The 15,669-nt window shown below is 40.3% G+C and overlaps 1 protein-coding gene across 8 annotated transcripts in view; it reads right to left on the bottom strand.

The window, feature by feature from the left end:
* The window catches only part of PAPOLA (poly(A) polymerase alpha), a 64,654-nt gene extending 49,763 nt beyond the window's left edge, over positions 1-14,891 (bottom strand). For 7 of the 8 annotated variants that reach the window (XM_025391214.1, XM_025391215.1, XM_025391221.1 and 4 more), the window contains exon 1: positions 14,669-14,891. In XM_025391214.1, the coding sequence (XP_025246999.1) occupies positions 14,669-14,676 (8 nt within the window). In that variant the 5' untranslated portion in view covers positions 14,677-14,891. Of the gene's footprint in view, positions 1-14,316; positions 14,406-14,668 lie in introns of those variants that run through there. The other variant, XM_025391222.1, reaches the window with a different exon arrangement.
* Between the last annotated feature and the right edge of the window lie 778 nt (positions 14,892-15,669).

Here is a 15,669-nt window from a genome sequence, read left to right as displayed (position 1 = left end):
CACAGGTTTTTTTTCCCCCTAGTTTTATTGAGGTATCATTGACATACCAAAAATACTGAACGTAATTAATGTATATAATCTGGTAAGTTTGGACATATGCGTACACTTGTAGTTCCATTAGCATAATCAAGGTAATAAACACATCCATTACCTCCAAAAGTTTCCCTGTGTGCCCCTCTGGTTTTCTGCCGTAAGAGCACGGAACTTGAGATCACTCTTAAATTTTCAAGTGCACAATACAAACTATGCTTACCACCTATCCTAACGTAATTGTATTATCTTGTGTTATTCATTGTTTCATGAGTTTTTCTTAGTAAACTACAGTCCTTCACAATTATCCTGGGATTATGAATGCTTTCATAAATGATTTTAACATGAGTAAAGCCAGAAAAAAGAAGTGTAAAAACTTCATTTTGTCTAGGCTAGATCTGGTTCAAGCAAGGAAAGCTTGTAAGTCAAGTATAAGCTGAAATCGTATTTTTGTAGCCTCAAGCAATAAATCTCTATTTTTGTTTTGTGCAAGTAATATGTTTCTCTGCATTCTTTTCCATTCTCAAGGAATTAAATTCATTACCAGTTCGGTTTGGATCATTAAAAAAACAGAGTATCCATTGTAAGATTCCTCTATCTTTCCCATTTTTTTCTTATTCAAATCTTCAGACTTTCATTGTCATAATAAACAACGCTTGGAAAGCTCCTGTCTACTTTAACTTTCTCACTAGAACGTTAGAATACAGGCCCTGATTTCTAAACGTGCACAAGATTTGCTCAGCCTAATTTGAAAAAATACTGATTACACTAACATTTTGATAGGGAAATAAATCATATGCAAGCTGGAAATTTTTATTTACTTTATTCCAAATGTAGGCACATCATCCAGCCTCAGTATTACTTTGTGTCAATATAAAACCACATGTGTTCCACCTAATTCAAGAAAGAACATATATGGGCCAGGAACCATGGCTCATGCTTATAATTCCAATGCTTAGGGAGGCACGGCAGGGGAAAATCACTTGAAGTCAGGAATTGACGAGCCTGGGCAACATAGCGAGACAGTCATCTGTATGAAAAATAAAAATTAGCTGGGCTTAGTGGCACAAGCCCGTAGTCCTAGCTACTCCGGAGGCTGAGGCAGGAGGATGGCTTGAGCCCAGGAGTTTGAGATAGGAGCCCAGGAGGGAGGGAGGGAGGGAAGAAGGAAGAGAGGGAGAGATGGAGGGAAGGAGGGGATGGAAGGGGAAGGAAGGAAAGAAAGTAAAGGAAAAACTATGTAACAAGACCTACCAAATAAAAAAAAACAAATGCATATTCTGAAATTTACAAGATACTTGTGTATCCAATAAAAATGGCTCAGCATGAGCTTAAGGAGCTAGACTAAGAATTCCAGACTCCCAGATATTTCAAAAGTCCAAAATGTCCAAAGTAGAAAAATTAAACATTATAACACTTTAAATGAAAGTGAAGATTTTCCATTTAACATTAGAAATAAAGTAGAATGATAAAACAGTTTAAGAAATCTTTTTGTTGCTGTTCTCCTTCCAACAAAACAAAACTATATACTCCAATATTGGGCAATCTGGAACATAAACCTCCAAAGATTAAGGATTCTTCTGCCTTATATATGCACTGACACTCTCCTGGAACTATACACCAGACAGCTACCAACCCCAAGAATGCAAAGTTCTTCCTCCCATTTTTGAACGCACTAGACATCTATCCATTCTAGAAACATTTTACCAGTCTTTAATTTTCTTCAGATACTATTGTACTTTGAAAAATAAACTTCTATAACTTATGTAACACAAAAACAAAAAACACAAACCAGACATATAGCTGCAGTATTTGTGATTCCTTAAAATGTCTTCCTGGTTTTTAATATCAAGAACACTGTGCTTTGCTTGAGCAACTGGTCCATTTTCATCTCACCAATATAATTAGTATTTACCTTTAGGGTACTGCCTGAATTTTTAGAGTGTGACTGGCAGCCATCTAGCAAGCTCTCTACTCTATAAAAATACAAAAATTACTGTATTTCCTTAAGAACTATTTTTAGTAACCCAATTTTTTGCTCCATTGTGTATCTATCCTTATTCTTCCTTTTCATCCACATCTAATGCAAACATCTTGTCAGTTTTTAATATTATGACTAAAGCATTCTTAAAAGTTTTCATCCTTTCTGGATCAGAGTTACACATAAATACATACCTACATATAGTAGTACATATATGAATTCTGCCCCCTCTCAAAACCACAAAAGACAGCCAAACACTCCTCCCCTACAAACACCTTTTTTTTACTGGTTCAAGGTATTGTATAAAGAATTTTCAGAACTCTTCTCTCCTTAAATATGCAGAGTTTTCTTTATAATATTTAAATTATTTTCATCAAGGCAAAGTTCACATAGAACACATGCCTTTTAATTGTTTTAGCATTCTATATAACAATTCCTTTTCAACTATTCTAGTTCTAACTCTTGGCAATCGTGGTTCCAACTCCTTTCCTTCTACTCCTTTGTCACATGGTTCCACCAGGCATACTACTACTAAGTATGTCTTCCTAAAATACAACTGTATACTAAAAAACTGCAACTTCTGGTAATGGCATTCAAGACAGACTACAAAGTCTGGTCTCAACTCAAAAATAATCTGATAAAAAAGGGAGAAAGCAAGCCTGATCCCACTTCTACTCGTCGTATTACTCTGGTTTCATTTCTGCCACTAGTTATATTATTCTTGGTGAGCTGCATCTCTGTGGATTTACCTTAGAATTATTATATCTCTTCGTTACTTTGGATAACAAACTAGGAATTTTACAAGTACAGCATATAACACTAACAAGAAGTTTCCAAATACAAAAGTTTTTAGACCAAAGCTGAGACACAGGTCTTTCCTTTCCCCATTCAGGGCTGTCAAGATGACTCTAATTAGGATAAATATCTAGGAACTTAGAATAGTGACATTTTTGTTGACTGTTGGCTGTTTATTTTGGCGGGATATTTGTTTCAAAAGGTTAGACATTCAACTTAACTAATACATACAATCTCAACTATCAAGAACCACCTTGGTACAGTAGTTAGAAATCTAATGCAAACAGTGCAAGTTCCTATGATTTGTTAACTGGAGTTTAATGGTCATACATTCAAATAGGCAAAGTATGATCATCTTCGCACATATAAAGATCCCATTTCAAGTCAGTGAAGACAACTATGAAATACTTGAATGGCCTTGATTGTCCATAGTAAAATCTAAATCCCAGATGCTATTTCAAAAATATTTAAAAAGCATAAAGGCACTAAAAGAAAATAAAAAACATTTTCAGAGCCTTACTCAAGCAAGACACAAAACGCAAAAGCCATAAAAACAGGTTTACTTGTATCAAAATATTCCAACTTTTATATAGTAACAATACAGCACATAAGGAAAGTTAAAGCAAATGATAAAAGGAGAAAATACATGCAACTTATGTCAAAACAGTAATAGTCTGAATACATAAAGAATTCATCAATTTTTTTAAAAGTTTCACTGCGTATCAGGGAAGCAAATTAACACAACCAGATTAATGAAAAACAAAATTTAATGTATGTGGTAAGAATGAAAGACCAAAAAACCTCCAATGTTGGCAATGGTGTAAAAAAAAAAAAAAAAATGAGCCCTTATTCATCAGGATGAAAGCAAACTTGTTACATCATTTTAAAAAGCAATCTGGTATTTATCAAAATTAAAAATGCACATACCAATTTTAAAAGTTTGTCTAGCAACTTTATCTCCAGCGATCTACTTATTACAGAAATACTAGGACAGAAATACTAGGGCAGAAGGCTCAAACTGAAAGCCCTGAAGTTGGAAGACATATTCTCTTTAATCACACATTTTTAAACTATAAAATATTACATAAAAAGCTAAATCCCCAGGCCTGGTGCAGTGGCACAGACCTGTAATACCAACACTTTGGGAGGTTGAGGCAGGAGGATCCCTTGAGCCCAGGAGTTTGAGACCAGCCTGGGCAACATAGAAAGACCCCATCTGTACAAAAAGTTTAAAAATTAGCCAGCTGTAGGGGCATGCACCTGTAGTGCCAGCTACTCAGAAGGCTGAGGCAAGAGGATCTCTTGAGCCCAGGAAGCTGAGGCTGTAGTGAGCCGTGATCACATCACTGCAATCCAGCCTGGGCGACGAGACTCCATCCCCCAAAAAAGCAAAAAACAAACAATAAAAAATATATAAATTTCCAGCCACTCCTAGAGTATGGGTGCAAAGACTGGAAGACAGACCAAAATAGGGACCCAAATTCCGGCACAATAGAAATAAGCTTGAAATGAGCAGTGTCTATCCCAGGGCTATCCCCTAAAAAGGGAGTTCGTTTGGTACTTAGTTCATTCATTTGTAAGTTAACTCTCTTGATCTCATAGGTTCTGGAATTTGAACCTTTCTCATAGAACTAACACAGAAAGGTATTCAAGGTTGTTCACTGAGGAGAGTATGCAATGAAGTAAAACTGGAAACCACCTAAATATCCATCAATAAAGAACTGGTTAATTACAGTACATGCTTACAACTTAAAACTACGCCACAATAAAGAAATGAGATAGTACATGTAGCAGCATGCGTATCAGGAGAAAAAAAAGTGGCAGAATATAATTATGATCAGTTGCAATCTACTGAAATTTCAACATATCCCACATATTAAGTCAAGCACTTTACATTATTCCTAAACTTTTCTAACAATTCTTACTATTAAACTAAGAAAGGAGGCTTGACTAAGTTTACTGGACCAGAATATGAACCTAGATATCTGATTTCATAGCCTATAATAATCATCTCTATACTGAAGCACCTCTGTACATCATTTACAATATGTAGTCATATAGATACAGTTTTTTTTTATTATTGTTTTTAGAGATGGGGTCTTGCTCTCTTGCCCAGGCTGATCTAAACTCTTGAGCTCAGGTGATCCTCCCTCATAGCTCAGATTACAGGCATGCACCATGACACCCAGTTATTTTTTTTTTAACTATTTGTATATTATGTTTATAACACATTCATAGAAACACAACCAAGCAGAATTGAGACCATAATATTTTACCTTATATTTTATAAACTTGTTTCAACTTGTTAAATTATTTAAAGTAGATATTAATAATCTTGCAAAAGTTGAAAGTCAACTAATTCTACCATTCACCATTAAATTAGAATAGTTATAGCAAGGAGGCTAAAATCACCCCTAAAATGTCAGCAAGGGGCACCAAACAAATCCTCAAATTAAAATAATTCGCTTTTGGTTATTAGCTAAAAACTCAGTTCATGCTAATTAAAACACTATTTTGTGAAATAAACCAAGATTTTTAAAATAGCTTTTTAGTGCAATACTCTGTGGCTAGAAATAGTAAATCCAAAGCAAATATTGCTTTATTTATTGCTCCAGGAAGCTGCTAGGCCAACCAAGGTTATTAAACATCAACTCAATTTTCCTAAAAGCACTTTTTTCTCATCTACCTTTTGTCAGAAAGTACAGTATTTATTAGGTTGAAATGTACCGAATTCCTAAAGACATAAAATTCCTAAAGACATATGCATAAAAGACAATGCTAAATAAAATCAGATATACAAAGATGCTTAAGGTAGTCTCTGTTGTCAATGACAATCTCAAATTTAGTCTGGGATTCAGATCCTTAAACAAGTCCAAAGTAGAAGCTTGGGAAAAAAAAATTAAAGAAACAAAGATAAAAACATGACTATGCCAGAAGGTTAAGGTGTACACAGTAAACGATTGGAAGGCAGAAGCGCAATCTAGACAGATGACTACTAACACACAAAAGTACAGAATATCGTATTTCCATTGGTGTTTTCCTCAAATAGTTAATGTTTAAGTACTTTGCATCTCAATTTAATTTTTTTTAACAGAGTCGGAGTCTCACCACGTTGCCCAGGCTGGTCTCAAACGCCTGGGCTCAAGCAATCCTCCCACTTTGACCTCCCAAAGTGCTGGGATTACAGGCATGAGCCACCACAGCCCGCCTGTGTCTCAATGTATACAAAGCTCATCAGGCATTACTGATAGCAGGCATTTGGAACAAGTTGTGGCCCATGATATTAACAGAGTCAACTGTCCCAATTCATAGCTACTACTTAACAGAAAATGCTTGATGATGTGCATGATGGAGTTAAAACTGAAAGCCAAACTTGCTAATCTTGTTCTTTGGAAGCCATCGGAGAGACTGCAGTAACTGACAGAAGGCACAATTCCCCACAGTACCAGGTGCTGCTGAAAGGTCTCCACCTTAACGTGCTCATTCGAAGGACATGAACAGAAAAGACACAGGGATCTCTCTAAGTATCTCAATGTGCATTAAATATTAATTCTGAGCCAAAATAACACAATCTCCTTTTTAACAAGGTATGCAGCATATGATGATAGTAGTTTAGAGGCAAGAATATTGCCAAAATAACGTATATGCTAAGAAATTAAAAGGCTGGTTAAATGGCCCACCATAAGGTGTTCTGTGTAAGTGGTAATAAAAATATTTAGACCCCACTATATTCTTAAAAATGTACTGCAGGTGGGCAATCCAGTCAATAGTTAGTAAAGCAGTAGCAGAGGCTCAAAGATGACATAATTGTTTACGCTCAAGGAGAATAGATAAAGCCCAAGGCCAAACTGAAAATTCAAGGTTGCTTATGCACAGAAAGGGTACTTGCTGTTCAATTACTACAATAGCCAAGTTATTTTTCCTCACTTCATAAGGGTACTTCCAACTGCCCCTTTGCGCACAAGTGCATGTATTTGTGTGTGTATGTCCCTCTCTCTCATATGGCTAGGAGAAACTTAAAAAAAAAAAAAGTTGAATTGTGCACTCCTACATCAACTTGCCAAGTACAACTTGAAAATGAAAGAAATGTAAATTTAATAAAGTATGAAACAGGACCTGAAGAAGTATGAAAGGGTGCGAAAATGTATCAGAAAATAGTCAAAATCATAGTAAGTCATAGTGCTACAGATTCATACTACTAATTTCAGGAAATGCAATTTAAATGTTTCTAAGGATCAAAATGACAGAAACACTATACTTGATCAACCCAAAAGTTATAAAAACTGCCATAAAATGCAAGAAGCCAATTTCTGGACAAAATACAGAGGGAATACAAATTTGAAAAATAATTATGTAACAAAAGAGGAAGAAAAAAATCTAACAGAATGCCTCTATTTTTTCTTTCCAAATCCTTAAGTTTCCACAAATGAGATTGCTATACAGTTCAGCAGGCCTACATACAATCCAAAGATTTAAAAAAAAAAAAAAAAAGGCAACTCCCACAAAAGGTACTGGCCACAAAGTGGGGTCTGTAAGTGGCAAATCTGTGCATGGCTTTAAATAATGGCCGGGCGCGGTGGCTCAAGCCTGTAATCCCAGCACTTTGGGAGGCCGAGGCGGGTGGATCACGAGGTCAGGAGATCGAGACTATCCTGGCTAACATGGTGAAACCCCGGTCTCTACTAAAAATACAAAAAACTAGCCGGGCATGGTGGCGGGCGCCTGTAGTCTCAGCTACTTGGGAGGCTGAGGCGGGAGAATGGCGTGAACCCGGGAGGCGGAGCTTGCAGTGAGCCGAGATCACGCCACTGCACTCCAGCCTGGGAGACACAGCGAGACTCCGTTTCAAAAAAAAAAAAAGAATATATACACAAATAAAGTCACTGAAAGTATAGTCGTGTGCCACATAACAGCATTTTTCAGTCAAGGACAGACCACATATATAACAATGGTCCCGTAACAGTATAAGACCGTATATTTACTATTCCTTTTGTGTTTACATACATTTAGATACACAAATGCTTCCTAATGTACTACAACTACTTACAGTATTCAGTACAGTAACACGCTGTACAGGTTTACAGCCTAGGAGCAACAGGCTGTATCACACAGCCGAGGTGCATAGTAGGCTGTACCATTTAGGTTTGTGTAAGTACACTGTTCCCACAGTAAAATCATCTAACACATTTTTTCAGAATATATCCAATCATTAAGCGATGCACAAGATCTCAGGTTCTATAGTATGTTACATTCTGCGTATACTACAAGTATATACTATATGTTACTTTGGTTTATATACTTTTGTATGTATTTTTCACTATGTAAATACTTTGAGATTTAAATGTTATACACACAAAAAACTTGAGCTTGAAAATTATTTCTACTTGAAACTATATAGAGATTCCAACTGGCCAGGCGTGGTGGCTCATGCCTGTAATCTCAGCATTTTGGGAGGCCAAAGCGGGATTGTTTGAGCCCAGGAGTTTGAGACCAGCCTAGGCAACGTGGCAAAACACTCTCACAATAAAAAATACAAAAATTAGCCATGTGTGGTGGTGCATGCCTGTAGTCCCAGATACTCAGGAGGCTGAGGTGGGAGGATCCCTTGAGCCTGGGAGGTCAAACCTGCAGTGAGCCATGATCGCACAACTGCATTCCAGCCTGGGTAACAGTGACACCCTGTCTCAAAAATAAAGACTCCAACTTAGCTAACCACACATGGTTCCCTACAGTGTCCACAGGAAATGGTATAGTGTACTGGAATGAGAATGGAACATGGAATCCAGAGCTGATTTAAGCCCCAATCTACAATTTAGTACCTTTATGACCTCTGTCAAGTATTCTTTTGAGCCTCAACTTTAACCAACTTTTAGGGGAACCAATTACCTCCTATAATGTTGCTGCTTTGTAAATCATAAACTGGCATTGTCCAATTATTTAAAAGCTGCTAAGTAATTAGAACCCTGAACATACAGAATAAAACAGACACACATACCCTCCCAAAATTAGAACTAGCTGAGAAGTCAAATGGTCTCTTTTTACCTGAAAGAAGCTAGCTTTATAAACTTGCCTAGATAAAACTAAAGATGAAATTTAATTGTAATGTTAACCTAAAGTTGACTTAGTTAACCAGGAATAGAATGTTCTGATGAGTCAAAACATTTTTAAAGTCGTTATCAAGCCAGAACTGGCTTCTGCCTTAAGAAAGTGAGGAAAACAATCAGGGATAGGAACTGAGCAGGCTCATAAATTTACTCAACTCCCATACCCTTCCAAGTTCTCTACCAAAAAATATGGACTGAAAATATGTTTCAGGTAAAACACCACATCTCAAAACCATAGTCAACATTTACTGAGCAGCAATTCACTATAAAAACTCCAAATTTTAAAATCTGAGAATCAAAATCTCACAGTTCTGTTATCTTTCCTAAAGGTTATCTAATACGTTGTTTTTCACTGACAACAACAAAAAAATTTTATTTAAATCACAGTGGGTTGGGGTGGAGTGGGGTGCAGGTCCATCCCCAGACAGTGTTCAGAAAACCGCCAGAGACCGGGTGCGGTTGGGCCTGTAATCCCAGCACTTTGGGAGGCCAAGGCAGGCAGATCACCAGAGGTCAGGAGTTCGAGACCAGCCTGGCCAATACGGCGAAACCTTGTCTCTACTAAAAATACAAAAATTAGCCGGACGTGGTGGCACAGGCCTAATCCCAACTACTCGGTAGGCTGAGGCAGGAGAATCGCTTGAACCTGGGATGTGGGGGTTGCAGTGAGCTGAGCTAGCACCACTACACTCCAGCCTGGGCAACAGAGCAAGACTCCATCTCAAAAAAAACAAAAAAAACACCAGAGGTGCTGCATGAGCAGCTCACACCACCACTGAAAAGTCTACTTCATCTTGGGGCAGCTGTTCTCAATCAGGATTTCTCAAGTTTTCAAACATTTTGGTCTCAGGACCCCTTTACAACTCTTAAAATGTACTGAGCACTCCAAAGAGCTCTTACTTACATGTATTATGATTACCAATATCCACTGCATTGGAAATTATAACTGAAAAACTTGTAAAGTATTTATTCATTTAAATAGCAAGAAACTCATTACATGTTAACATGCTTTAAAAAACTGTTTTCCAAAACAAAAAATTTAGTAAGAATGGCATGCTTTTGCATTTCTGTAAATCTCTTTAATTCTGGCTAAATCAAAGATGGCTGGATTCTCATAGCTGCTTCTGCATTCAATCTGTTGCAATAAATTGTTCTAGTTGAAGCATATGAAGAAAACTTGGCATCAAACCAACATTATAACTGTTTCTTTTTGTTTTGTGGAGATGGCTATGTCACCCAGGCTGGTCTTGAACTTATAGGCTCAAACAGTCCTCCCACCTTGGCCTCCCATAGTGCTGGGAGCAACACTGTAATTGGAAAAGAGCAGTATTTAGTCTTTTCAATTAATTATGGGTAGTCTTCTTTGATACTACAACAGAACTCCCCAAGTGGTAGTTTTGCAAAGATTAGTTACAATACGAAAGTTAAAACCCTATTAATAAACTCTCGGTACTCTGTTGCATTAAAATCTGATTTACCTTGCACTCTGTACCCTTGAAGGCATACACGATTTTATTACATCACAAATGGTCATTTGGAAAACTTGGGTTCACTGAATTATACAGGTCTACCAAACATTAAAAAACGTTATTTTTTTAAGCACACATTATACAGCATTGAAACTATATGCATTAATCCACCAATGTCAGCAGAAACATCTTTTAAGTATTGGGAAAAACTGTCAAGCTCATGACGGAAAAGCAAGCTTTCTAAAATTCTATTATTTTGCTTGAAAGCTCAAATTTTTCACTGGCCAGGAATACAGTCAGTTGTTTACCTTGAAGTGACAGACTTGCTTTATTCTCATGTAAGTCTCCTAAATACTCAAATATGAATATCCACAGTTCATCACTTGTTCTTTCAGATAAAAACGGAGCTCCATGAAAACACCAGCTTAGCTCACAAATCAACATACAAGTGCTCCTCAAAACCACCATTTTACTCCCCAGTACACAGCTTCACAAGTACTTTCCATGGTCACAGTACATTAAAAAGATAAAGTGTCAAGATTTGATAAAATTAACCTCCTTTTACTGTTTCATCAAAAGCTTTTTTAAACTATGAGTGTGCAGTCTTTAAGAAATAAAATGACGGCCGGGTGCGGTGGCTCGCGCCTGTAATCCCAGCACTTTGGGAGGCTAAGGTGGGCAGATCACGAGGTCAGGAGATAGAGACCATCCTGGCCAACATGGTGAAACCTCGTCTCTACTAAAAATACAAAAATTAGCTGGGCGTGGTGGCTGGCGTACACCTGTAGTCCCAGCTACTCGGAAAGCTGAGGCAAGAGAATCGCTTGAACCCGGAAGGTGGAGGTTGCAGTAAGCCGAGATCGGGCCATTGCATTTCAGCCTATCGACAGAGTGAGACTCTGTCAAGAACGAAAGAACGAACGAACGAATGAATGAACGAACGAACGGACGACAGCAAGAACGGAGGGCGGGAGGGAGGGAGGGAGGAAGGAAGGAAGGAAATGACTATATACAATACCGGATCTCTGCCTTGATTGTTCCTATGATGGATACAGCATTTCCCACCACTGCTTTTGCACTATAAGTACAAATGTTGAAAGACAAAACATCTCAGTAACATGAAAACTGTTTTAACATTATGTACCCTCTTTAAGATCTCAGTGGTCCCCCTCCCCAAGCATCCACAGATCACGCTCTGGGAAGTACAGAACATCTACCAGCAGGTACTGGTTCTGCTCGTTATGACGATGTAAAAGTACTCCAATTCCCTCTTTTTTGTGCAGCACCCGCAAATATTTGAGAGGAAAGCTATTGTCTCACCTAAGTCTTGCAGTAACTCTTTTTGGTAACTTCGACAACATTCTATGCGTGAAGCATAAATGTTACTGATACTGGTTACTCTTACTTTACACCTTTTTATCATATGTCTGATACTCAGAACTGAGCTGATGCCAAAAATATCTGACCAACATAGAGTAGGGCAGAAATACATCTAATTTCCATAAGGGCATCACACTTTTTGTTACTGCCGTAGTTCTCAACCAGATTTTGCACCCCAGGGCACATCTGGCAATACATGGAGACATTTTTGGTTGTCATTACTGGGGAAATGGAGGGGTGGAGCTCCTGGAATCCAGTAGGTGGAAGGCCAAGGATGTTGTTAAACAAACTACAATACACAGGACAGGCACCTGCAAGGAATGAATCTGGCATAAACGTCAATAATGACTAGGTGAGAAACTCTGTTTAATGGATCCAAAGACTATCAAAACTTTCAGAAGCTTTACCACCATAGCTCTTAAATCAGACTATATAATCTTTTCAAAAGTATGTTTGTAGCTACATATGAAATTTAGACAAAATATGGACACTTGATCAAAATGTTCTGTAACATCCTAAAATTCGATAATTTTGATTTAAATTCATTCTGACAACTCACCTAGGGTCCATTCCCCAATGCCACTCACCCATCCAAATTTAACATTAGGACAGGTGTACCAAAAATGAAAGTCAAACACAACATAGCGGGGAAATCACAATCCAACACATCAAAAAAACAAAATTTATGACAGTGTGACAGCAGTACATGAAAAACCAAGCAAATTCATGAGGAAGAAGCCCTATATTTCTTTAATTCTTTGGGCTCTCTACTGTTCACTATAGTAATTATGGTATACTTAGTTTCTGAGTCTCGCTTTGTCGCCCAGGCTGGAACGAAGTGGCATGATCAAGGCTCACTGCAGCCTTGGTCTCCTGGGGCTCAAGCAATCCTCCCACCTTAACCTCCCAAGTAACTGGGATTACAGGCATGAGCCACCACGCCCAGCTAATTTATGTGTTTTTTGTAGAGATTAAGTTTCGCTATGCTGCCCAGGCTGATCTCAAACTCCTGGTCTCAAGCGATTTACCTGCCTGGGCCTCCCAAAGTGCTGGGATTACAGGCGTGAGCCACCGCGCCTGGCCCCGTCTTCCACTTTACACACTTCAACGAACTCACGAAGAATTTGAAATACCTAAGGTCTTTCACAGAAATGTATACTTTCCCTCTTCAAAGAACGTTGGGGGAAAGTAGGTATAAAAGTACTTTTAATTCCTAGAAATAAGACACAAAATTACTTAATGTTATTTCTTCATTGAAGCCTTTTAAGGTGTACATCTATCATTTTTAATGCTGGTATGATTATAAGAAAAAGAAGTCCCTTTTCAAAGACAGCAAAATGTTAACTGTTCATAACGCCGTCATCACATGACATCACTGCAAACATTTATTTCCTACTGAACTGAGAAACACCACAAAAATCTTGCTTAGACTCAGTTCTCCTAGGGTCTCTTATCATTCCATGAAAGGGAAAAAATCGATAAACAGAAACCATGCAGATTCCAAGATTTTAGACATGTATAGTTAATTAAGTCTAACAAACGTTTTCATCACAGAAGTAATGTGATAAACTTCCTAATAACATAAGGGGGTGGGTGGGAGCCTTGAAAAATTATTTTAAAATACATAAATTTCGATAGAAGTCATGAGGGTCTGTGTCAAAGTTAAAGTCTCACCTGTAAAGAAACACATCGACACACACACATATAATAGTAAAACTACAATCGGTGATTATGTGCAAAAGAAATTATCCTTACTTAAAAAAAAATAGACCTGAGTTACTACATTCGATGTCTAGAAACCACAAAAATCTTTATCCTGAATTTAACCAAAACTTTGAGTGTCAATTACATGTTGCGTTTTGAGGCTAAGATGAAGAAAACTCGGTCCCTGGTCTCAAAGAGGCACTCTTACGCTTCAATTTTCAAAAATGGAAAAATGCGGTCTATTTAGGCCTCTACAATGCTGTATATTTGCAGAAAAAAAAAATCCGTAATCTACTGGCAATGAGCTGCCAAATTATATCTCATTATCAGAAAGGGGGAGGGGAGGAAAAAAACTTTTTAAAAATCCTCTAAGAAAAGAAAAACGCGTAGTGGGATTAGAAAGCATAAAGAGACTAGCTTTAAGCCTTACAACCAGGGGAAAAAAAAAAAAGTATCACCAGAGACAGAGAAAGAAGGAAGCAGAATGAAACCCGGTTACCCCATCAAAACAAAACAGGGAAAGCAATACATAAGTCGTTTCGGAGGAGGGCACCCTGGGAAGTGCCCCCTTCTCCGACCGACCGTGAATGCTAGGGAGGACTGGGGCGGAGGTGGAGGCAGGGGGACTCAACACTCAAAGCTGGGCTTTTAACTCGTGCTCCTACATTCAGACAAGGTCAGTGGAAAGGAGCTAACTCTGGCGCACAACACAGGCATCTGGAAATGGAACAGAGTGAGCAAGCTGAGGCAGACCAGAAACAGAAAAGCAACATCGAATGGGCCCGAGGGGCGCCGAGAGCGAGCCCGAACCCCAAGTGCTGATCCCGCGTGGAGCAGGGTCTCGGTTCCCCGCCGCCAGGCAATGTTTTGTTTTGGGGTTGTTTTGGTTTTCTTTGTGGACGGGGCGGAGAAGCTGGAGTGGCCGGGCTAGTTAGAGGTTCCTCCAGCTCTTCCGGAAGGGGAAGGCCCCCGGCCCGACGGCAGCTGACCCAGCCAGGAAGGGTCGGGGGACGCGGGAACCCAGCAGACGGGAGAAGTGCGGCGGCGAGCGGGCGAGGAAACAGGAAGGTCCCCAGTCCTGCCTGCCTCCTACCGGGGGGAGGGTCGGGCTCGCGTGCCACCCTCTCCGCCTACCCCTTCCCCTTCCCGGACGCCCCCCAAGGCCCAGCCGGCGAGCGAAAGAAAACAGAATACAAATTACTTACAACGGCATCGTCTCCTGCGCCGGCACCGCCCAGTCACTTCCCCCCCGCAACCGCCGCCGCTGCCGCCCTGGGCATGATCCACTGAGGCGGGAGGGAGGGGGGGGCCTGCCTCAGCCCTGGGTCCAACCCCTCTCCCGCACCGCTCCCGCCGCTTTAAGCGCTTCTCCTCCTTCCCCTTCGTCCTAACATGGCGCCCGAGCGCTACCACAGCAACGTTCTAGAATTGCTGACGCCACCACGCACGCCGTGCGCGCGCCTGCGCACCAGCGCCGCCCGCCGCGAAGCCTCACGGGAAGCGGAGTTCTTACGGCCGCCGGCGGCCCGGCAATTACCACGCCGGTCTTCCCCTGCTTAGTTGTGGGTGTCAGATGGTGGAAGGGAACGGTCAGGGAGGCTCCGGGAGGTGAGTTGTGCCTTGGGCGGGGACGCTTTCATGGGCAATGCGGCTTGGACGGCGCAAGGAAGAACCCGGAGAGATCCCAAGCCCACGAGGCACCGCTTCCGGCGCATTGTGAGGTCCCACCTTTCCCGCCGCCTGAGGTCGCGGCGGCTGCTCTTTCCTGGAGCGGCGTCCCTGAAGGCGCTGCCAGGGGGCTGAGGCACCCACGCGTGCACCGTGTGTACCCCACAGCGCGGCGCTTAGAACGACTCGCAGGAGTCGCTGCCTTGGGTTGGAACCGGTTAGTCAGCCGCTTCGTACTCGACTGCAAAGTAACAAGTACTTTACCGGGCAGCGGTGCGGGCCGCGTGTGACACGGCGCGAGGTCTTATCCCACAGCCGACGAAAACATGTCCCCAGTACTCCGTTTCCCTCCCAGACTGCGTCCCACCCAGTGGACCCAGATGGAGCTTTCCGTCTGTTTTAGCACGTGATGCCTGACCCAGGCGCTGAAATATTTGTTGAGCTAATAAATGTGTAGGTTAGGACTGTGAGGACAGTCCCCGAATACAGGAACACGGGCTGATTTTACTTTTGAACAAATGATGCACTGGAACTTCCT

This window comes from Theropithecus gelada, chromosome 7b (assembly GCF_003255815.1).
Source record: "Theropithecus gelada isolate Dixy chromosome 7b, Tgel_1.0, whole genome shotgun sequence".
In the NCBI taxonomy this organism is placed as follows: domain Eukaryota; kingdom Metazoa; phylum Chordata; class Mammalia; order Primates; family Cercopithecidae; genus Theropithecus; species Theropithecus gelada.
Note: the sequence above shows the minus strand (reverse complement) of the source record. Positions and strands in the feature narration are given on the sequence as shown.